The 24,529-nt window shown below is 40.4% G+C and overlaps 1 protein-coding gene across 1 annotated transcript in view; it reads left to right on the top strand.

Moving 5' to 3' along the window:
- ABCC4 (ATP binding cassette subfamily C member 4 (PEL blood group)) overlaps positions 1 to 24,529 on the top strand; it is a 202,609-nt gene that overhangs the window by 51,266 nt on the left and 126,814 nt on the right. The window contains exons 8-14 of the mRNA XM_081948711.1: positions 230 to 479; positions 2,185 to 2,289; positions 5,312 to 5,401; positions 7,370 to 7,561; positions 8,699 to 8,793; positions 11,918 to 12,004; positions 20,452 to 20,548. Coding sequence (XP_081804837.1) covers positions 230 to 479; positions 2,185 to 2,289; positions 5,312 to 5,401; positions 7,370 to 7,561; positions 8,699 to 8,793; positions 11,918 to 12,004; positions 20,452 to 20,548 — 916 coding nt within the window. The remainder of the gene's footprint in view (positions 1 to 229; positions 480 to 2,184; positions 2,290 to 5,311; positions 5,402 to 7,369; positions 7,562 to 8,698; positions 8,794 to 11,917; positions 12,005 to 20,451; positions 20,549 to 24,529) is intronic.

The raw sequence follows: 24,529 nt of genomic DNA, 5'->3' as shown, positions 1-24,529 counted from the left end.
AAGTTAACAACCGGTTCTCCCGAATAGGTGCGAACTGGCTGAATCCCACCACTGTATATATGCTACTATTGTTTGGATATTTTATTGCTGATGCTGAATTGATTTTCTTTAATACTGTGGGCTTTATTGTTATTTAAACATTTTAGATGTGCTTGGTTGAAGTGGCTTAAAAGTACTTGCAATACGTACCTACATACATAACATGCTTTTATCGAAATTTCAATTTCAGAAAGGAGATTTCGGTGGTTCTTAAGAGTTCTTACCTTCGGGGAATGAACTTGGCATCCTTCTTCATTGCCAGCAAAATCACAGTGTTTATGACATTCATGACCTACGTGTTGTTGGGCAATCAGATTTCAGCAAGCCGGGTATTTGTCGCTGTCTCTCTGTATGGTGCAGTGAGGCTGACAGTCACTCTATTCTTCCCAGCAGCCATTGAGAAAGTATCTGAAACATTGGTCAGCATTAGACGAATCAAGGTATTGTCCAAAGGGGACATTCAGTTGCATTTAGTTGCAGCATTAGAAATAATTAACAAGTTGCTAGCTCATGCTTTTCCTTTCAGGCAGCCCCTGTGTCTTTTATAGCTAGAGAAAGAGAATGCATAAATATTTGCCTTATGTAATTCCCTTAGGGTAATTCTTAATTGTTGCGGATGATTAACTGCTTACAGGTTGAATTTATGGTGCTTTTTATTGACTAAGGATGTTTAACTGAATGAGCATGAATGGTTCTCAAGGTAATGGGAATGATTGTGGATTAGAGACAAGAATAGAGGTATAGATAATTTGAAATACATGGAAAATACAGAAAAAACACCCTATGGAAAAATGTAGAATAATATAGAATAAAAAATACAGAATAATAGTGCAAGAATTTTTTAGACTTTGATCAATAAACAGCAAATAGATTTATTCTACATATACAAATAGCATTGCCAGGATCTCTCTCACTCCCATTATTTGGATATGTAATGGAATTTAGGAACAATTCCATTAAATATCTTGACCCAGACATTGTAGTAACCTGCTAAATAATAATGATAGACTTTGTTAACCCCTGAACTGCACATTTAGCACCTCTACAAAATTAACAAAAGAACCAGATCTTTGACAAAAGAGGTTGGAAAATCAATGCCAGGGCTACCAGAGGAAGAAAAGGTCTTGTATTTGAGAATTTCATTGTATCAGGCATTATTGAGACCATTATAATACTCTGAACCTTAATGGCTTGGTAGTATAGTTTTTATTGTCATTGTACAAAATAAATACAATGAAATTGGTTAGAATAGAATAGAACTTAGAATAGAGGTTATAGAATAACAGAATTGAAAGGGGCCTCGGAGGTCTTCCAGTCCCACCCCTTACTTGAATAGGAGACCCTATATCATTCTAGATAAATGGCTGTCCAATGTCTTCTTGAAAGCCTCCAGTGATGGAGCACCTATAACTTCTGGTGGCAAGCCTTTTCAGTGATTAATTGATTTCACTGTCAGGAAGTTCTAGGTTGGATCTCTCTTCAACAATTTTTCACCCATTACTTCTTTCCTGATAGTAAGAACAATTAACCAGTGGGAGGGGTTACCTTCAGAAGTTGTGGGTGCTCCATCAATTTAGGTTTGAAGAAGAGCCATTTATCCAGAATGGTACTATAGGGTCTCCAGCTTGTGCAGGGGGTTGGATTAGAAGACCGTCAAAGTCCAACTCTGTTATTCTGTTATATATTATAGTGCAGTTCTTTAAATCTTCTTTTTTGGTATGCCCAGTTGAGGATGGGATATAGTAGGTAGGATTCAGTGCCTATCTTTGCAGAAGGCTGTGTGAGGCGAAATCAGAACTGCTACTTAGATATGTGAAGTCACAGAATAAAGTTAGAAAACCATCTTTTGTTCCTGTTGATAATCAGATTTTCATTTTCTATACATGAAGTATTGTAAATTATAAACTAAGCTATTATCAATCATAAATTAGTAATCAAATTATAAATCTAGATCAGTGTGTATTTATTTAAAAAGGAAGATTGACTTGGTCAGAAAATTATTAAAACTCTTTTTGTAAAATTAACTCAGTTTCCCTGTGGATGTGCTCTTTGAATGTATTGAAACTCTTCAATTAGGTGAACGTGTTTCAGCAAAAAATAAATTAGTCTTTTCTGTTTCTTCTTCTTTTCTTTCCATTGATGCAGAATTTTCTAATCCTTGATGAAGTTCCTCAGTTTAGACCACAACTCAAAAGTAACATTGAAAACCCTTTTCTTAACCTACATGATTTGACTTGCACCTGGGACAAGGTAAATCACCTTTATTCTGAATGGCAATACAGAATTGGTCCACTTTTGCAGCCCCAACTAAAGGATGCAAAATTTGGAGATAGTGATCCCGTGGTGGGTTCTGGATCCTGTTGCAATCGGTACGGTTGCAACGGGCCTGGCGTCCACTACATGCGCAGTGCGTGCATGCATCCTTACCTTTTGCGACGCCTTTGCAAGCCTCCATGACACTCCAGCTGCTTGGTGGAGCATTGCGCAGGCACCCTGTGTGCATGCGCGGAAGCGCCAAAGAGCTCATATACAGGTAAGGAGTTCGGGTGGGCGAGTGGGGGCGGGTGGGCCCTCTGGAGCACCGTACCGGAACGTACCGTACCGCGTGCAAGCCACCAATGTAGAGATGGCTATCACTGGACAAGCAGCAGCCATTTCCCTTCTTAGGTTGTTGTTAAACTAAAAGTGCTTTTCTCCCCACTTCCAAATGAAACACATTCAGTAACGTGGCAACCATCATAAATATGAGTCATTTGCCAAGCGTCTGAATTTTGATCACGTGGCGATGGGGTTGCTGTAATGGTTGTAAAATTGTGAAAAATGGTTCATAAGTCACTTTTTGGAGCACCGTTGTAATTTTGAAAGGTCACTAAATGAACTGTTGGGAATCAAGGACTATCTGTAGTACTCCCCGACTTACAGCAGTTCATTTAGTGACTGTTCAAAGTTACAATGGCACTGAAAAAAGTGACTCATAACCATTTTTCACGCTTACGACCTTTGCAGCCATCCCCATGATAATGTGATCAAAATTCAGATGCTTGGCAACCAACTCATATTTATGACCGTTGCTGAGTCCCAAGGTCACATGATCCCCTTTGCAACTTTTTGGCAAAGCGAAGTCAACGGGGAGGCCCAATTCATTTAAGAACCGGGTTACTTACTTATCAACTGCTGTGATTCACTTAAACTTAACAACTGTGGCAAGAGAGGTCGTAAAATGGTGCAAACCCCACTTAACAAATGTCTCATCTGACAACAGAAATTTTGGGCTCAATTGTGATCATAAGTTGATCGTAAGGCTGCCTGTACATTTTTCTCATATCATATGACAATGAATGAAATTTCTTTTGTGGAGTCAAGATTTACTGAGATCAGTCTGCCCTCATTAGTGCCAAATCTTATTGTTTAGCATTGTGTCATGGTTTGCTTGAGCTGATTAATTTTTTGGGGGGGACTTTACGGGCCTCCTTTTTCTTTGAAACATATTTACAGTATAAGGAACAGAAATTTGGTAGGTACGGTACCTTGTATTCGTTTTAAGGTCTGTTGTGGCCTGCTAGCGGCCAGCAGAGCTGGCAGCAGATTCAGACAGTGAGGAGGTTGGGGAGCAACATGGGCCAGTCCTGGAGTCTGGGGAAGACTCTGATGAGGGCTATGTGTCGGAGGCAGGGGGTGGGGGGCAGAGCCATATGCCAGTTATCAGCTGCCTTCAGAGTCGGACATCAGTGAGGCAGATGAACAGCTGGAGCCTGTTTCCAGTGTGCGCTTGCGCAGAGTTGCCAGACGAAGGGAACAGCTAAAGAACGGGTCGACTTGGGAGTAAGGCCACAGGTGGACGTGGAATGGCCCCTCTTAGAGGAAATAAAAGAGGAGCGAAAGGGGAGTGGAGTTTGCAGGAGACAATTCATTCATTTAATTGATTCATGACTCTCCGAGACTCCTTGCCAAGTTTTGCAGATATCGGTCTGTCAGTTCTCCAAGCCAGATAAGGTCTGTGACTGTAAATCCTCCCTTGAAAGACTTTGTTTGATGCGAATGAGCAGAATTCACAGTAAATTAATAAAAGGGTTTTTTGTCGGGACAAGGAGTTTGCTTCATGCTCTCGGGAAGCCTAGGTCAGAACAAGATCCCTGTGGCACAGGGTTAACTTTTACAAAGCACATATTATATTGCTAGTTTTTTTCTGTTTTCTTTTTCTGACAACCATGTTCCATATTGTATAATTATATTTCAGTTACATTTCAGTTGGCTGAAAGTGACATGTTTCTGTTGAAGTCAATGCAAGGTCAAAGTGAGGGAAAACCTTGATTGTATAACCAGAAAGTTTAAAAGTCCCTAGAAGCTGTAAAAAGGAATAAAGTGAGCTATTTCCGCCACCTTGTGGAGATTAAAGCATAATGTTTAAAAAGGCCAATGGCCTATTATTTCTTTCTGTCATCATGGTGGAACAATATTTTAGAATTAGAAACAATGGGTTATGTTTAATATCAACCTTTTCTGGAAACTTGATTGTTGCTTTAAATCCAATCAAGTTTAACATTTAGTAATATTGAAGGTACCTGGATCAAATAAAAGAGATGAGAAAGTTAATATAACGGTAATAGAATGGCAGTTGTTTCTTATTTCTGAACACGAATAACATTTTCTCATGCTGATTTCTTGATGCTTATATTACTTTATGGTCTGATTAAAATTGACATTATTTCTAATTTTTCTTTGAGTGTTCTTGTTTACAAGAGAATTAGGTATGAATTAAATATACTATTAGGTAATATGGGTGTATGTGGTTAAGGCTCGTCTCTGTCTTATCTATTTTGCAAGAAGTAATTTTAATCAGACTATAAAGAGAAAAAAAAACTATTAATTTTATAAATAATTATCAGTAAATAAGATAATTATAAATAATTATCTATAAGGAATGTACATGCCATCTTGCATTTTTAATCCCATGTGATATTTCACAGATTCTTTGGATCTCAATAGATGGGAGTGATTAAACCTTACACTAGGGGAAAGAGTAATACTCTTAAATTAGATTATTTTCTAAAATGTTATAAATTTTGTGTGGAATTCTTATAAATGTAGTCACCAGGAGCCAAGATTGACGGAAGGCATAAAACAATGAATATATTTTTGTTTAGTTTTTGCCAGTTTTATTTTTTTCCATAAACATTTATATTGTTTTTGATTGTTTGTATTCAGTTAATGAAAGCAAGTAAATGAATGCATAAATAATAAAAACCATATCAATTACTTCCCAAATGAATAGACTATGGAAATGGCAACACTTCAAGACATTTCATTATCTGTCAAACCAGGAGAATTACTCACCGTGATTGGCCCCGTGGGAGCGGGAAAGGCAAGTTTTGATTTTTAAAAAATTGTTACGTTGTCCCTTGAATGTTCATTCTGAAACATTTGAAAACAGGCATTTTGTCCCTGTTCACTCTCTGGGATTCAATCTGCTGAGAGTCAGCAGATTGGGTATAGTGAGTAGGATGAGGTAACACTGGGCTTTGTCAGAACTGACCAATACTGACCTTTCCATTATCAGGTAATATAGGTGTGAGTAGTTAAGGCCTGTCTCTGTCTTATCTATCTTGCTAAAAAGTAATATGGGGCACAGGGGCGTATCCAGGATGGCTTGTGGAAGTCAAAAATCTATGGGCTCACCTGGCGAGGTAAGATTGCAACTTGGAACGAAGGAAAATAAACGGTAAAAAACATGAATTAATGAAAGGAATAGAAGGGAAAACAGCGTATTTATACCCATGCAAAAAATAGAAAAGGAAAGCATGTAATAGTTGTGACTGAAACTAGCCCCCTCTTATGAAATTGAGCTGAATTAAGGAATGAATTCAGAAGAATGGATATGATTTAAGCATCAGTCTATTCACGAATTCGCAATGAACAGATATGAATCTTCATTCAGACTTTTGGCAAGCATGACTGAAGCTATCCTTTCCTCTTTTTCTTTCTTCCCATCTGGATTAGGTTTCTCTGTCACTTTTGTTTCTAATTGTTTTGTGGGGTTTTTAAAAAAATGTTTTTAACAATTAGCAGCATATACATTGTACCCTTAATAAATTACTATTGTTATTAATTTTGAACCAAAAATCATTACGGACTTCATTGTTCATGATTAAAATATGAAAGAATTGGTGAGGAATACATGACGATGAGGCATTCTGTAATTTTTTTTTTGTAGTGTAGAGTAGATTTGGGGAAAATATGAGTGTGGAATCAAAGGAAAGAAGAGAAAGAAGCTAAACGGGAAACAGTATAACTAGAAGATGACTGGTTTTGCTTCCTGATACAAAGAGACATGTAGCAAGAATGGGTGCAGAACTATTGAGCTTTAACTTTAATGTTTAGTTTATCTGCTTTGGCAGAGTTTTGTTTGAAAATTTTCTGTGAAGAAACGTGGGAAGTGAAGTCCTGCTTTGTGCCAGTGAGTGAATGTAGAAAGCAGATTCACATAGAAATTAGTATTAGCTACTATTAATCCCATATTGCATCTATTGAGCCATGGTGGTGCAGTGGTTAGAGTGCAATACTGCAGGCTACTTCTGCTGCCTGCAGTTTGGAAGTTCAAATCTCACCAGGCTCACTCAGCCTTCCATCCTTCCGAGTTGGGTAAAATGAGGACCCAAAATTGTTGGGGGGGGGGGCAATATGCTGACTCTGTAAACCACTTAGAGAGGGCTGTAAAGCACTGCAAAGCGGCAGGGACGTGCGGTCAGGGGAGGCAGGGGAGGCAGAGCCTCACCTCTCTTCATGAAATAATAGTATATAATATATACTTACATACAATATTATAATACATACGAATACATACAATATTATAATATTATATACATCCGTCCGGCCGCGCCCGGGAGCTGCGGAGGCAGAAATGTTGTCGGCGCTCCCGGATGACGAAGGCACGAAAGCGACTGGGGAATGACGCGAACCTTCCTGCCTCTGCTGGATTTCGCGCGCTCCTCGCGACTGCAATATGCGGCAGCCTAAGGCAGCCTGAGCCTCCAGCACACGTGGTCCCATTCCCCGCCTTCCTGATGACGTCACCAGCCTCACCAGCCATAAACCTCACCGCACGTCACTGCAAAGCGGTATATAAATCTAAGTGCTATTGCTATTGCAGATATGGAAAGAGAAAGCACAAAGGTCCATAAGATCACCCAACGAGAAAACCAAGGGGAACCTTTAGTGATGGTTATACAAATAAATTGTACTTATGTGTAAAAAGAATGGAAGGTCTTACCTGTGTTGTGCACATCAGTATTTACGATTTGAACCTGTTTTCCCCTCCCACCTACACTTCTAGTCTTCACTCTTGAGCGCTGTCCTGGGTGAGCTGTCTACAATCAAAGGTTTTATGGATGTTCAAGGAAAAATAGCTTACGTTTCTCAGCAGCCCTGGGTGTTTTCTGGCACAGTAAGAAATAACATACTCTTTGGAAAGGAATATCGAAAGGAAAAATACGAGAAGGTTTTAAGAGCCTGTGCTCTTAAAAAAGTAAGTTCTACATCTTTAAAATACATTCTGGGTTGTTTTTCATTTTTTGACAATGAAAATTGGCAAAGCCGTTATGCATAGAAAATTACAGGGAGCCTCATTGCTTTGGATTCCCCAAAAACCAGCCCAACATCCAAAATAAAACAATGTTGAAGAATTGATAAAATGCCAGTGAAATATAGGACATTATGCATTGTGCAAAATAGTTCCACTGTAATTTAAGTTGGATGGAGCCATAATTATGCAGACGGACCTTTTTGGCATGAAGCCCCACTTAATTTTAAACATGGGTCAGGGTAGCACTCTTAAAGGAGCTGAATGGAGAACATCATGAAACTTGACTTGATTTAATTTAATTTTAATTAAATTTAATGAAATGTAATGACTCAGAACATATATGTGTTTACTAGGTTTTCCCCCATTGCCGTATTAAAAATTTTAAATTCAGTGATAATTTTGTGGGTTGTAGTGGTATACCCTGCTGTAATACTTCAAGATTTCTCTATTTCCCATTTAAAAGGCAAAAAATAAATCCTAGGAGGAAATAATTCAGGTTAGAACATTTTTCACATACTGTACTTGTGAGAGTGAAAACTGAAATTGCCATGGATATGTTGTTCCTAAAAATGCCATTGGCTTCTTAAGCTAGCATTGTATTTCAGAGAATGTCCTTCAAAACATTTCAACCATATCTTTGATTTGGCAGGTGTGATCTAGGACATCAAAAATAGATTGCTAAGAGACAGATAATTTTGTTTGGCAACTTGTAAAATATTATACACCAAATCCAGGACATGGCATTTGATGATGTCAGGTTGAAGATGGATGAAAAGCAGATAGTTTAAAACCTTTTGTAAAGCACATTTTGTAAAAATGCGGTTGGTCAATTTTTTATAATCTTGTTTTGCATTATGAAAACTGCTCATCATTTCCTAACATTCATATTTAATTTGTAGTGGTTTATAAATTGTATAAACACACTTCTTCGGAGAGTAAAAATCTTACCAAGCAATTCTGATTAATAAGTTCTCCTTTTGAACATAATGTATGCATATTAATAATATTTATGATGTTTCTCAAATCATTAAAATGACAAATGCAAACTTCTTTATTTGAATAATACTCTGTTATTGATAGGATATTGACCAGCTGGAAGATGGAGACCTAACCATGGTTGGAGACAGAGGAGCCACTTTAAGCGGTGGACAAAAAGCCAGGATTAATCTTGCTAGGTAAAGTGGGCTTGGATTTTATGAGACCATCTTGAACCTGCAGATGTCAATTAAATACCCAATGCATTTGGTGAAGCGCCAAACTAAATTATGTACATTTCAAGGTCACCTGTAAAAATGTAAAATTGCATCAATTTGTGATAACAAACTAATGACAGAAATCAAACTATTGAAATCAAAGTCCTAACAGCAAACAATGCTACATATTACAGGTAGTCCTTGATTTACAACATTTTGTTTAGTGACCATTCAAAGTTACAGCGCCATTGAGAAAAGTGACATTTATCAGTTACAACCTTTGTATCATCCCCATGACCAGGGGTGAAATCCAGCAGGTTCTGACAGGTTCTGGAGAACCAGTAGCGGAAATTTTGAGTAGTTTGGAGAACCGGCAAATGCCACCTCTAGAGTAGGGTGGGAATGGAGATTTTGCAGTATCCTTCCCCTGCCACACCCTCCAAGTCATACCACGCCCATCAAGCCATGCCCACAGAACCGGTAGTAAAAAAAAAATGGAATTTCATCACTGCCCATGACCATGTGATCAAAATTCAAATGCTTGGCAACGGGTTTATTCCTTACGACCATTGCTGTGTCCTGAGATCATGTGATCCCCTTTTGCAACCCCTTTTGTTTGACAAAAAAAGTCAATGGGGAAGCCAGATTCACTTAACAACTGGGTCACTAAACTATTAACTGCAATGATTCACTTAACAACTGTGGCAAGAAAAGTCCTAAAATAGGGCAAAACTCACTTAACAAATGTCTCACTTAATCACTGAAATTTTGGGCTCAGTTGTGATTGTAAGTCAGGAACTACCCGTAGTGATTTAGACATCTTTGCAAAAAGAGACATTTTAATATGCCTTTATAAAAACCAGCATGGTAACTAGTATGGAGTTCTATTCTCCCTTAATCTCCACAAAATACAAATACTATTATGGCTTTTGTGAAAGAGATGATTTTCAAAGTGAAATAAATGATCTTTCAGGTGATGAGATGTTGTATGTTTATAGGACTTTGAATTGGAAATTGATACCTAACGGAGAGGTTTCACAGTGGGTGATGAATGACAGAGTTATTCCACCCTTTAAACTAGAAGGTATATTTTTTCTGGATTCAGCTTCTAAACATCCAAGTGCTTAGTACAAATTTTGCAACCTTTTGACAAGCAAAGTCGGAGCACCCGGAGGCTTCAGCTGGTCTAGAATGCGGCCGCGCGGGTTATCATGGGGGTACCTAGGTACTCCCATGTTACACCCCTTTTAGGCGGCTTGCACTGGTTGCCGGTTGTTTTCCGGGTGTGATTCAAGGTACTAATTATGACCTTTAAAGCGCTCCATGGCTTAGGACCAGGGTACCTGCGAGACCACTTACTGCCACCAGTAGCCTCCCACCGTCCAGTACGATCCCACAGAGTTGGCCTCCCCAGGGTGCCGTCGGCCAGACAGTGTTGACCCCTAGGGGGGAGAACCTTCTCTGTGGGAGCGCCTTCCCTCTGGAATGAGCTGCCCCAGGAGCTTCGCATAATCCCTGACCTCCGGTCCTTCCGACGCGCCCTAAAATGTTGGCTTTTCCAGCAAGCCGGCCTGGCCTGTTAATTTTATCTAATTTTTAAAATGTTATTGTTATATTAATTGGGGGTGGTTTTTTTTTTGGATACTTATCTAATTTCCATTTAACTTTTGTGACATGTGTTTTTTAATGTTGTACGCCGCCCTGAGTCCTTTGGGAGAAGGGCGGCATATAAACCCAATAAATCCAAATCCAATCCAAGCAAAGTCAATGGGGAAGCCTGATTCACTTAACAACCGGGCTACTAACTTATTAACTGCAGTGATTCACTTAACAGCTGTGGCAAGGACAGTCATAACAATGGGATAAACAATGCTTTAACTAGGAACGTCACTTAACAACAATTCCAATGGGATTCAGGATTGTATTTCTTACTTTATCTACTTTTACCTGTTTTTGAATGTGGTCGTCTAAAATTAAAATGGAAGATTGGCATTTTCTGGTTTTTGTTTTTAAATTTTAAAATCACCTTAAAGCTTTAAGAACCAGGAAATGACATTATCAAATTTATTTCTGATTTATAAACTTTTTTTCTTACTCGTAAGACCATTGGTTGTAGGATTCTCTAACTCAGCGGGCCCCAACGTTTCCAGCTTGGTGGCCCCACCTGGTATGGGAGAAGGTCTGTGTGTGTGGGGGGCAGGCACATGTGCATGCACACAGAACCATTTGTGTGAGCAGCATATCTATGCATGCACCCTCCACTTGTTCAAATTGAGCTTCACTCCTGAGCATAGAGTACTTGCACGTATGTGCAAAGCTCCACCTGTGAAAGTGAAGGGTGCTTGAGCAGAAGGAGCTTGTGCTCGTCTGCTGCTTGCTCAAGTAGAGCTTCATGCACATGTGCTTGCCTATTTCTCCTGTGGCCCGGTTTCGAACAGGCCACGGCCAGGGGATTGGGGACCCATGCTCTAACTCAGACCTGTCAAACTGACGGCTTGTGGGCTGGATGTGTCACGTGTAGGTCAGGGGTGAGTTTCTGTCAGCATTACTGCCGGTTCAGTGCGCGTGCAATTTGCACACACTCCTTTGCTCGTGCACATCCCTAACACGCTCTGCACATGTGTGCAGTTGGCTGTAAATAAGTCAGCGCATGCGCAGAACATTAAAAATGTAAAAAAAACACGCCGCAGAGACTGGGGTACCAATTCGAGGGCATGGCAAGCCTGCCGTCCCTACCGGTTCAGTGACACAGTCACACTTTCCAGTACCACTTCGCTCGAACCGGTACGAACCGGTAGTAATCCACCTCTGGTGCTGGCCACTCCCACCCCGGCTTCACAAAGGGGAAAAAAGTCACAATATGGCACGTGACACGATTGAGTTTGACACCTGTGCTCTAACTCATTTGTTTGAGAAGGTTGCCAGGCAAGGTATCTCCCTCAGTAATATATGAGGGAAGCAGTAATGACCCAATAGCTGCACCAGGATAGGAAAGTGGAAATGAGGGCAGATGAGAAACCCACCTTTCACTGTATGGGTGAGTCCTTGCTGCTAAAACACTCTTTTTAGAAGCAACCTAATTGTTCCCTACTTGTCTGTTTTTTAGAGCTGTGTACCAGGATGCCGACATCTATCTTTTGGATGATCCGTTAAGCGCAGTGGATGCAGAAGTGAGCAGGCATTTGTTTGAAAAGTATGTAACCTTCCCAGGGCCCTTTTAAACATTTACATTTCTCTTTGATGGTTCTCCTTTCTTAGATTGTACATGGAAGCAAGGTTAACTTCAAACATTTAAAGACCTTCAGTGGGTTTTGTAGCCTGGTGAATAAATTATTGCTCCTATCTTACTGTAACAATAGAAAATCAGAATCATTTATGTGAACATTTCAAAAATATTGGGAGAAGGGGGACTCAATATTTCTGTCATAAGAAGAACAGCTGGTGTGATTATAATTTTTGTTGGGTAATAATATTTTTGAGTTAAGAATTATTTTTCCCAATTAAAGAGTAGACTCCTACGGTTATTTGGAACTGCCACTGAACTCAGTAAAATCTTATCCAATGCATCCTTCATTGATTAATTCATTTCTTAAATGGTACAGGGTCTCCTGCTTGAGGTTGGACTAGAAGACCTCCAAGGTCCCTTCCTACTCTGTTATTCTGTTAGTCTGAACCATAACTGGTAGCTAAAGCAAATAGCTAACAAGAATATATACTTACTTACATTTGCACACTATGGTCTTTTTGTTTTTGAGTGAGAGGAAAGAAATATTCTTAAAGTAGAAGCTAATGACTATGATTGTAGATTATAGTTGCTTTCCATGTACCTCGAAAAATCATGGGGCTTTTATGGTGATGTTTTATAATATTGATAACAGTGATTTCTTTTTGAAATTGTAGCATTCCTTAATGGTCCTTTACAGTACTTCTTCCTCTTCCCATATACTGTTTGTACTCCTTAAGTATTAAATAATAATAATTATTGCATATGATAAAGCTGAAATCAATATATCAGTATTTAGTCTTATCTATATGACAGAGTGTTAATTTTCCAGATTCTGATTGGCTTAAGAAAAGCACTGCAAACTTGGGCCCATTATTTCATTTCTAAATGTCTGGAAGTCAACCAGAAGTCCATAGTGATGGCCTTTGCGAAACATCCTAAAACAGTGCCTCCCCAAACTTTGGGGCACCAGGGACCATTTCCATCGAGAGAGGTTTTTTCCATGGACCGGAGGGGGTATGGTTTCGCATGCTGCCTGCATCCCACAGATGGGGGCTGGCTTGCTTTACACTGCCCATTTTTTGGCATGCCACAGCCCTGTGCCAGTACATAGGCTGGGGGCTAGGGACCCCAGTCCTAAGAGATATACAGGTAGTCCTCGATTTACAACAGTTCATTTGAAGTGATGTCCCGGTGTCTGGAAGCCGTACGGGTCTGGATGGATGACAACAGGCTCAGGCTCAACCCCTCCAAGACAGAGTGGCTGTGGCTTCCGGCTTCCCGGTTCAACCAGCATATGCCATCGCTGGCCATCGGGGACGATCAATTAGCCCCGGTGGAAGGGGCGCGCAATTTGGGCGTCCTCCTTGATGCCCGGCTGTCTATGGAAGATCACGTGGCAGCCGTGGCGAGGGGGGCGTTCCACCAGGTTCGCCTGGTGCGCCAATTGCGGCCCCTTTTGGACCGGGAGGCCTTGCGCACAGTCACTCACGCGCTGGTGACGTCTCTCCTGGACTACTGTAACGCTCTCTACATGGGGCTCCCCTTGAGGTGCACCCGGAGACTGCAGTTGGTCCAGAATGCAGCCGCGCGGGTAATTATGGGGAGATCGAGGTTCTCCCATATAACACCCATCCTGCGCGAGCTGCACTGGCTTCCTGTGGCCTACCGGGTGCGCTTCAAGGTGCTGGTTACCACCTTCAAAGCGCTCCATGGCACAGGGCCTAGTTACCTGCGGGATCGCGTCCTGCCCCATACATCCCTGCGACCCGTCCGCTCACACAGAGAGGGACTACTCCGGGTGCCGTCCTCCAGAGAGTGCCAGAGGGCGACGCCCAGGAGTAGGGCCATCTCTGTAGTGGGCCCCACCCTTTGGAATGACCTCCCCCCAGACATCAGGACAACAACCGACCTTCGCTCCTTCCGTATGAAGCTGAAAACCTACCTGTTTCGACTAGCTGACCTGGCATAATACTACAATCTCTCCAGCCCAGGGCATTTTTAATTGGTAATTTTAGTTTTTAAGGGTTAATTTCACTGGGGTTTTAACTTTTTTAGGTATTGTAACTTATTTATTTATTCTTACCTCCTCTGTACGCTATATAATACTTTTGTACGTCGCCCCGAGTCCCTGTGGGGAGAGGGGGCGACTAATAAGTTCAAGTAATAAATAAATAAAATAAATAAATTTAGTAACCATTTGGAGTTACCATTGCACTGAAAAATGTGACTTATGACCATTTTTTAAATAGTTATGACCTTTGTGTGATCAGAATTCAGAGAGCAATAGCAATAGCAGATTTACTGTATTTTCCGGGATATAAGACGCACCGGAGTATAAGATGCACCAAGGTTTTGAAGAGGCAAATATTTTAAAAAAAGTTTTTGCACTCTGCAAATCTCTCCCTTCGTGAAAAGTGGGTCCCTTTTTTTTTTTTCAAAAAAGGGCATGAATAGCCCTTAGGAGGCTTGTAGAGTGCTCCTGAGGGGTGGGGGTGGAGCCAAAAACAAGCAAAAAATGGCCTGTTTTCGCAAAAAAAGGCATGGATAGCCTTATGGAGGCTTATAGAGTGCTCCTGGGGGCTAGGTGGGGGGGGGCAAAAGTGAGCAAAAAAGAGCTCATTTGTGGCTCATTTCTGCCCTCCCCAGCTCCCAGGAGCACTCTGGAAGCCTCCTAAAGGCTGTGGACGACCATTTTGGTGAAGGGGGTGGGGTTTTGGGAGGCCAAAAATGCTGTATTCAATGTATAAGACGCCCCAGATTTTCAGCCTCTTTTTTGAGGGAAAAAGATGCGTCTTATACTCCAAAAAATACGGTATATGCCGCTTCACAGGGCTTTTACAGCCCTCTCTAAGCGGCTGATGCTTGAAAAACTGGTTCATATTTACGACCTTTGCTGTGTCCTAAGTTCGTGTCATCACCTTTTGTGACCTTCTGATGAGCAAAGTCAATGGAGAAGCCAAATTCATTTAGCAACCGGCATTTATGACCTGCAGTGATTTATGGCAAGCGAGATTGTAAATTGGGGGAAAATTCACTTAATAAATGTCTCACTTAACAACATAAATTTGGAGCTGAATGGTGGTTGTAAGTTGAGGACTACCTGTCTTAAATGATTTCAATTCATTTGGACAGGTTAAATTGTTTAAATAACGAGGCTTTGTTTTTCATGCCATGACCTCATGCAGAATCTGATAAAGATAATTGCTTTTGTATTTTATTTATAAGAATCTGGAAGGTTTTTCTTAATCCTGATCTAGTTTTCCAGATGTCAAAGTCGATGTGTGACAAACAGTATACAGTATATGCTGGCATAAGTGAGCTACAGGTGGTCCTCGATTTACGACCACAATTGAGCCCAACATTTTGGTTGCTAAGTGAGACATTTGTTAAGTGAGTTATGCCCCATTTTACGATCTTTCTTGCCACAGTTATTAAGTGAATCACTGCAGTTGATAAGTTAGTTATTCGGTTGTTAAATGAATCTGGCTTCTCCATTGACTTTGCTTGTCAGAAAGTTGCAAAAGGGGACACAGCAACGGTCATAAATATGAGTCAGTTGCCAAGTGTCTGAATTTTGATCACATGGCTGTGGGGATGCTGCAATGGTCATGTGTGAAAAATGGTTGTAAGTCACTTTTCTCAGTGTTGTCGTAACTTTGAACGGTCACTAAATGAACTGTTGTAAGTCAAGGACTATCTGTATTTACAAATTAATTCCTCTTTTACTTTTTTATGGATATGTGGGCTACATCATCCTGGAGATCAGTGTTACAGCAGCTCATTTAGTGACCATTCAAAGTTACAACGGAATTGAAAAAAGCAACTTACGACCGTTTCTCACACTTACAGCCCTTGTGGCATTCCTACAGTCACAAGATCAGACGCTTGGCAACTGACTCATATTTATGACGGTCACAGCATTCTAGGATCATGTGATCATCTTTTGTAACCTTCTGACAAGCAAAAGTCAATGGGAAAGTCCGATTCGTTTAACAATCGTGTTACTAACTTAACAACTTCAGGGATTCATTTAACAACTGTGGCAAGAAAAGTCATAAAATGGGACAAAACCAACTTAGCAAATGTTTCACTGAACAACAGAAATGTTGGGCTCAAAATTGTGGCCATAGTTGAGGACTACCTGTATATGCTTATTAATAAAAGTAAACCAGAGGCAAACTATGAATTTTCTGTGCTGCATAAACTTAAAATTAAACTTAACTTTTTCAGTCTGATAATGTCATATTGCTGCTGGCCTAAGCTTAAAAATGAATTTATACTAGTACCATACTAGCAGCTAGAAATGCTGCTAGGCAGGCTGTAATAGTAAGTATGAGGATGGATGGATTTGATTACTGCAGTACTTGCCTTTTCAATTTGCCATGGCAATTAAATGCTGTTGGTCTCTGTTTCCAGAATTCATTTCTCTGGGGGCAACCTACCTTTTGTTCACCCTATGCCAAAATAGCAATAGCAGTAACACTTAGACTTATATACCACTTTACAGAGCTTTACAGCCCTCTCTAAGCGGTTTACAGTCAGAATATTGCCCCCAACAATTTAGATCCTCATTTTACCCCCCTCGGAAGGATGGAAGGCTGAATCAACCTTGAGCCTGATGAGATTTGAACTGCCAAATTGCAGGCAGCCGGCAATCAGCAGAAGTAGCCTGCAGTACTGCACTCTAACCACTGCGCCACCATGGCTCAAAATAAGCAAAATAAACAATGACAGATATTCTTTATCGTGTTATTTAATTCAAAAAGGCTCTTGAAAGGCTTTAAGGCTACTCTTATATATTGTGGAAATTCGTAGCTTGTACTTTCAGGTGATGCTACTTTCTTTCTTTGTATTCTATTTGCAACCTAAATGATACAATTAAAGCACAATGGGTGGCAAATAAATTTAATAATACATAAAATAAAGGCCACTGATTTGTTTAGTTTCCAGTTTAGCTACAAGCACTAGTTAATTGTCTTCCTTTGATGTCATTATAGTACACTATAGAGGAAAACTAGATGAGCAGTTGTCAAAAACAGTTATGGGGCAGAAGAGGCTGTTTAATCCTTTCCTTCCCCATTGATTTGATTATTTGGCAGGTTTTTTTTCTTCTTTGTCATTAAAAAAAAAGTTCTATTAAAACATTTTTAATACATCCAAAGGGGAAAAATGTAACAGAGTAAGTGTTTAAAGGGAAAAAAAAGAAGTGAAGAGAAACAAACAGAGAAGACATAAATACAATTCTAATCAAACTACTCTCCAATTTCGTCATATTTCCCTTTTATTTACAATTCATTCTTCCTAATCATCAAAAGCACAAATCACAAAATAATTTCCTTTCTCATGCAAAATCCCCATATGTTTCACAAGTTTAATTATTTTTCTCCAATCAAAGAAGTCAATTTGTCCATCTCCACAAGTTCTGTCAATTTCACCAACCATTTCTTCATGGTGGGTAATGCCAAATTTTTCCATTTTTTGTGCATGTAATAGTCTCACTGCAATTATCATCATTTGAAGTAATTCTCCATGACTCTTTTCCAACTGTTTATCCATCAATCCTAAAAACAGAAATTTTTCAGTTTGTATATTAATCTTTAAAATCCTCAGTTTCAATGTATATAAAGGTAAAGGTTCCCCTCGCACATATGTGCTAGTCGTTCCTGGCTCTAGGGGTCAGTGATAATCTCCGTTTCAAAGCCAAAGAGCCAGCACTGTCCGAAGACATCTCCGTGGTCATGTAGCCGGCATGACTAAATGCCAAAGGTGCACAGAACACTGTTACCTTCCCACCAAAGTGGTCCCTATATTTCTATTTGCATTTTTACATGCTTTCAAACTGCTAGGTTGGCAGAAACTGGGACAAATAATGGGAGCTCACTCCGTTACGCGGTACTAGGGATTCGAACTGCCGAACTGCTGACCTTTCTGATCGACAAGCTCAGCGTCTTAGCCACTGAGCCATCCACAATTTTTAGTTATTTATTTATCCTACTTAGCAACTGCCCATCTCACTCACCAAACAATTTTTTATGTATCCATCGAGCATGCAAAATGGTCCCTTCATGTTGTTCACATTTCCAGTATATATCAGAGGTGGTTTTATATATTCTGGACAATTTCTCTGGTGTCATATGCCAACAATACATAATTTTCCATGTGCCATTTTTATATTAGTTTTCCTGTGCTATACACTGATGGAAGAAGTCAATTTGAAGCTCAGCAGTTTTATAATACAGCAGAATATGCAGGTTAAGAGAGAAATGAAAGCAATAGAGGAATTGTCCAAGGAAGGAAACCCCTACAGCAGTGCTTCTTAACCTTTCCTGCATCATGGACCACCTTTAGATATCTTTTGTGGCCACGGACCCCCAAGACTTAACTCAAGATTTAAATCATAACATTTCTTCAGGCCTTTGTGGACCCCATGTGATGACATTGCTGCCCCCCCCCCCCCCGGGGTCTGTGGCCCACAGGTTGAGAACCACTGTCCTACATTATTGTTGACTATTCTGATGGCTCTATGGCCAATAGAAATGAGAATATGCACCAGGCTGTGAGCCCAACATAATCTTGCCATATATTTTCTGTTCTATTGTCTCCTCTTTCCACCCAAACAAGATTTGTATGCATGTATTTTGTAGGAATAATGTATATTGCAGTTCTGTGGTCATGCCATGTTTAAAACATAGGGTTTATAAATTAATCTTTTTTTTTTACATAGGACTGAAAATTGTCATTGAGAAGATGTGTATGCTATGAATTAACAGTTGCAGCAATAGTTGTTCTGGTGGCATGATTCAGAGTCCTTTGTGAGCAGTGATTACTTTTTAATTAGATTGCCACTGTTGAAATCATCTAATTCTGGAACATGATCAAATATTAATGGTTAGATCAGTTAGGTAAAATTATATTATCTTGAGAATAACCCCAAATTTCTGGTTTTATTGTGTCTTGGTCTCTTTCACACATTTTGTTTATTATTAAATTTTATATTGCCAACTATTGTTTACATGAAAGGATTACATGAAATGAATGGGCATCCCTCCTAAAGAAGTCCTGGAGATAGCTTTGCTGACAAGGAGACCCTGCCATCGTGCAGGAATAATGCTAAGAAGAAGAAGATTTCCACACTATTGTAGCTTCGCAACCATTTACAATAAAAATGCATTATATCAGTGCCAGGGAAGGGGAGCAATTATGAAATTAGTTAATTTTATTTAGCTCTTTGTAAACCGAGTTATATCATTTGCACAACATGTTACGGTTGCTGGATTTAGGACCATAGTCTTGATTTTTTAAGCAGCAAAGTAAGTTGGTAGTGATTGAAGAGAAACCTTCATGCATAAATGTCCCCGTGTTTAGAATTTTCTGTAATAGATACGATACATTACTGTACCGTACTTGTGACTTTCTTATTTTTAAAATACCTGTTATCTTCTAACATTGAAAAACCAGACTTAAATTCGGTATGTAAAGTATGTTTGTTCATTTTTTTCAGGGATTAATGTGACATTTTTATTATGTATTGTTCTATTACACTTTAAAGCAAATTTTTATAGCAATATTTAATTTAATGCCTGTAAATATCCAGCTATTAATTTTTATTCAGGGTCTAAATGCTACCTTGTGCTGAGAGACATAAAAATTAGCTTTGTGTAATATAATATCTTAGAGTGACATCGTCAATTTTATATTTCAATTTGAGTCAGATGATCTAGTATGCCGATGTAACTTGCTTCAATTAAACTCTCTCATGGACGTCACACTTAATATTGTATGAGTTTCCATTGGAGTATATGTAAATATTGCTTTAAATCGAAAAAAGATGGAATATTAGGGCTGTGAGGCTACTATAGTTGTGACAATATGAACGAAGCACTTCTCTTCAAAGAAAGCAAGCAATTATGTCCTACGGGAAACTTGTGGGATTGCTTTAGGAAACAGAGCTTAGACTTATGCATGACTTCAAGAGAACGTTCTAGACATATCTTGGGCCTGGATTCACCCACCCATTTCCTCTGTGGTTTAAGGAGTAGGGTATAACAGGAGCATCCCATAAACTGTCCAGTAAAATGCTTTGCTAAAACGATATCAATAATTTAGAATATAGGACTCCCTCCTTCTTTCAGTTTCTTCTCCTGTTCAGCGTTAATGGTTGTCCCAGACTGGAATTTGTCTTGAGACCAGATTTTATTTGATGCTATCTTTACATTCCATCTCCCCCCCAAACTGAATATCACTAAGCAGAACAAGAGCCAGAATTTAGTTTCAAATTAGATACCGATGAATAGTGCTGTTTAGTTCTTTTCTAATTGTCGTAAAAGGGGAGCCCTTAAAAAATGATCTTTAAAGCAACTTGCTCTACTGTTTGTAAGAAGTCAGCATTTCATTCAGTTTCATTTCTTTTGCAGGTGTATTTGTCAGACTTTGCATAAAAAAGTGTGCATTTTAGTGACTCACCAGTTGCAATATTTACGAGCTGCAAGCCAGATCTTAATTTTAAAAGAGGTTGGTGAAAATAAAAATAATCTTTAGAGGGTTGGCAGTGTTTTAATTTGCTTTCCGTATTAATATTTAAAGTTGAAGAATTACGAATAGGCAGAAACACTTGCAGTGTTGCAAGTAATATGTCTACATGGTGTACAAAACTATACATTCATTTTACAGAACTAAGTAAATCAAAATGCCATTTTTGAATGATAGGTCGGGACTTTTTAAACCCCTAGCTAAAATTTAAAAGAGGATAGTGTAAAATATATCCGTCGAAAGGTATTCTGCCACAGTTTTCAAATTAGTTAATTTAGTATTCTTGGGGCTTCAGTTTCCCGTTGATCCTTTTGCATGTATGCCATACATAAAATACAGCACACTTGTTTAGAGGAGAAAAGGAGCAGGAACCATGTTTCAAGTGGACTTTGACTTTTGAGTCTCAAGTACTGCATTTCAAAAGGAAGCAGAGCAGAGGTGGTATTCAGCAAGTTCTGACCAGTTCTGGAGAACTGGTAGTATTTATTTTATTTCTTGGATTTCTAGACCGCCCCCTCTCCCAAGAAGGGACTCGGGGCGGTGTACAGTCAATGCAGATAAAAATACAATCATAAAACACTTAAATACATTTGGATGGAGGAGATAGGCTGTACAAGAAATAAATATATTCTAAAACCCTAAAAAACATCCCCAATTAAAAACCCAAACCCCATTAAAATAAATCCCCGGGAGATAAAACTAAGAGAGTGCCAGGCCAGCTGATTGAAATAGGTGAGTCTTTAACTTTTGACGGAAGGAACGGAGGTCGGTGGTAGTTCGAATGTCGGGGGGGAGGTCATTCCAGAGGGTTGGGCCCATCACAGAGAAGGACCTACTCCTAGGTGTCGCCCGCTGGCATTGCCTAGCGGACGGCACCAGGAGCAGTCCCTCCCTGTGTGAGCGGATAGGTCGCAGGGACGTGTGTGGTAGGATGCGATCCTGCAGATAACTAGGTCCTATGCCATGGAGCGCTTTAAAGATGGTAATCAATACCTTGAAACGCACCCGAAAGGCCACAGGTAGCCAGTGCAGCTCGCGCAGGAGAGGTGTTACGTGGGAGTAACGTGTACTCCCCATGATAACCCGCGCGGCTGCGTTCTGAACTAGCTGCAGTCTCCGGATGCGTCCCAAGGGAAGCCCCATGTAGAGGGCATTGCAGTAGTCGAGGCGAGACGTCACCAGCGCATGAGTGACCGTGCGCAGGGCACTCCGGTCCAGTAGGGAGTGCAATTGGCGCACCAGGCGAACCTGGTGGAACGCCCCCCTTGCCACGGCTGCCACATGGTCCTCCATTGACAGCCGGGCATCAAGGAGGACTCCCAAATTGCGCGCCCGCTCCACAGGGGACAGTTGTTCGCCCCCTATGGCCAGCGATGGTGTCAGCTGGCTGAACCGAGGTGCCGGTACCCACAGCCACTCGGTCTTGGAGGGGTTGAGCTTGAGTCTGTTGTCCCCCATCCAGACCCCGACGGCTTCCAAACACCGGGACATCACTTTGACAGCCTCGTTGGGGTGGTTTGGGGTTGAAATGTACAGCTGAGTGTCATCAGCGTACAGGTGGTACTCAACCCCAAAACCACGGATGATCTCACCCAGCGGCTTCACATATGCGTTGAACAGGAGAGGCGAGAGGACCGACCCCTGTGGCACCCCACAAGTGAGTGGCCTCAGGGACGACCTCTGCCTCCCTGTCAACACACATTGCTTCCGGTCGGAGAGGTAGGAGCCGAACCACCGCAAAACGGTGCCTCCGACTCCCATCCCCTCCAACCAGCGCAATAGGATACCATGGTCGATGGTATCAAAAGCCGCCGAGAGGTCTAATAGGACCAGGATAGAGGAACAACCCCTATCTCTGGCCCTCCAGAGATCATCAACCAACGCGACCAAGGCTGTCTCAGTGCTGTGCCCGGGTCGGAAGCCGGACTGGCGTGGGTCTAGATAGTCGGATTTGTCCAGGTGTCGTGGAAACTGCTGCGCCACCACATTCTCAACAACCTTCGCCAAAAAGGGGAGGTTGGAGACTGGACGGTAATTAGCTAGCTCCATTGGGTCGAGCGAAGGTCTCTTGAGCAAGGGTCTCACCACCGCCTCTTTCAAGGCGGTTGGTAAGTATCCCTCACCCAATGAGGCGTTCACCAGGTCCAGAAGCCAGCCTCGTGTCACCTCCCAGGCTGCCAGTACCAGCCAGGAGGGGCACGGGTCCATTAAACATGTGGTGGGTCGCAGCCGTCCACGCAACCTGTCCAGATCCTCGGGGGCAACAGAGTCAAACTCCTCCCAGAATGGTCTCTCAAGACTCGCTGTTGACGGCTCGTCTGGTCCACTGACGGAGGTCCATCCGCTCCGGATCTGATCGATTTTGTCCTGAAGATATTCCCCAAACTCCTCTGCTCTTCCCTGTAAGGGTGTCTCCCGCGTCCCCTAGAAATTTTGAGTAGTTCAGAGAACTGGTAAATGCCACCTCTGATTGGCCCCTGCCCCTATCTATTCTCGGCCTCCCGAGTCCCAGCTGATCAGGAGGAAATGGAGATTTTACTGTATCCTTCCCCTGCCACGCCCACCAAGCCATGCCCACCAAGCCACGCCACGCCCACAGAATCGGTAATAAAATCTTTTGAATCCCACCACTGAAGCAGTGCTTCAAAGAATTGACCAAATGAACCTAGACTGAATCAAAACTGGCAGAGGCACAGCGAAGCGAGATCTGAACTTCCTACTAGCTAGCATTGGAAAAACATGGTCTTTATTTTGATTTTACGGCTGCAAACATAAAAGTTTAAAGCTGAAATTTGTAAGTATATAAAACATTGAATGCCGAAATCTCTTCACTTTCAGGGAAATATATGTAGGCACTTTGAATCTAGACTGTTTATGTTCCATGTTTGTTGTTTGCTCTTTTATTCAAAATTAAATGAATTACAAATAAAAATGCAAATAAAGCCAATAAAGATCGAACAGACATAATCTAATATCTCCCCTCTTCCTCTTTCTAATGTCACTAATAAAGAAAATATTGTTATGTTGCTTTGCAGTGTGCCACTTATGTTCATATTGACTGAAGCAATATAAAAACCTGTGAAAGAAATAACATAAATAAATAAATGAACTAGGAAAAATATCCTGTTCACTATAATTTTCTTAGAATAAATGCCAATTAACAAATTTTAATTGTTCCATATATCCTTATATAAACCAGCTATAAGAAAGAACATTATGTACTTCTAATTTACTTACAAAACTTGTAATAATTATTTTTAAAATAATTTTATAAAGAAATTATTTTTGCTAATCAAAATTTTGCCTCCTTTCCAAAATACGATAAATTATTCATCTATTACCAATATCAATGGGACACAGTGGCTCAATGGCTAAGATGCTGAGCTTGTCGATCAGAAATATCAGCAGTTTGAATCCCTAGTGCCGCCTACTGCAGTGAGCTCCTGTTACTTGTCCCAGCTTCTGCCAACCTAATCTAATATCTAATAGCTATCAACTTTGCTACCATTAACACATGTCCTGTTGACACTTTATTTTTCAATGAGGTGTTCTGATCTATAAATAATTTGGTAATTGATGAGGACAATATTATAACTATGGAAGTTCCTAAGACAAAGTTGTCCTAAAATTGGGCTACCACATATACGTTGTTGACCCATGACTTTTACCACCTTTCCAACATATGAAATTTACTTCTGTTATACAATTGTTTATGGTGTGTTATCCCATCTATGAAAGGGAGACTCATTGAAAAAAGTGCACTTTAGACTTATATGGTTAGGATGGCATGAAGCTTTCAGATAGATCAGTTTCCAAAATGATATAATTCCCAAGTCACCCATAAAATTTACTATCAAAAATTAACACATTTAGAAATTTAGTTTTTAATAAAATAGAGTGTATTATCAATAAAATAAAATTAGATTATTGCATAAATAAATATTTTAGTTTGGAGAAGTCCCC

This window comes from Natrix helvetica, assembly GCF_964273705.1.
Source record: "Natrix helvetica genome assembly, chromosome: 3".
Classification (NCBI taxonomy): Eukaryota; Metazoa; Chordata; class Lepidosauria; order Squamata; family Natricidae; genus Natrix; species Natrix helvetica.
Note: the sequence above shows the minus strand (reverse complement) of the source record. Positions and strands in the feature narration are given on the sequence as shown.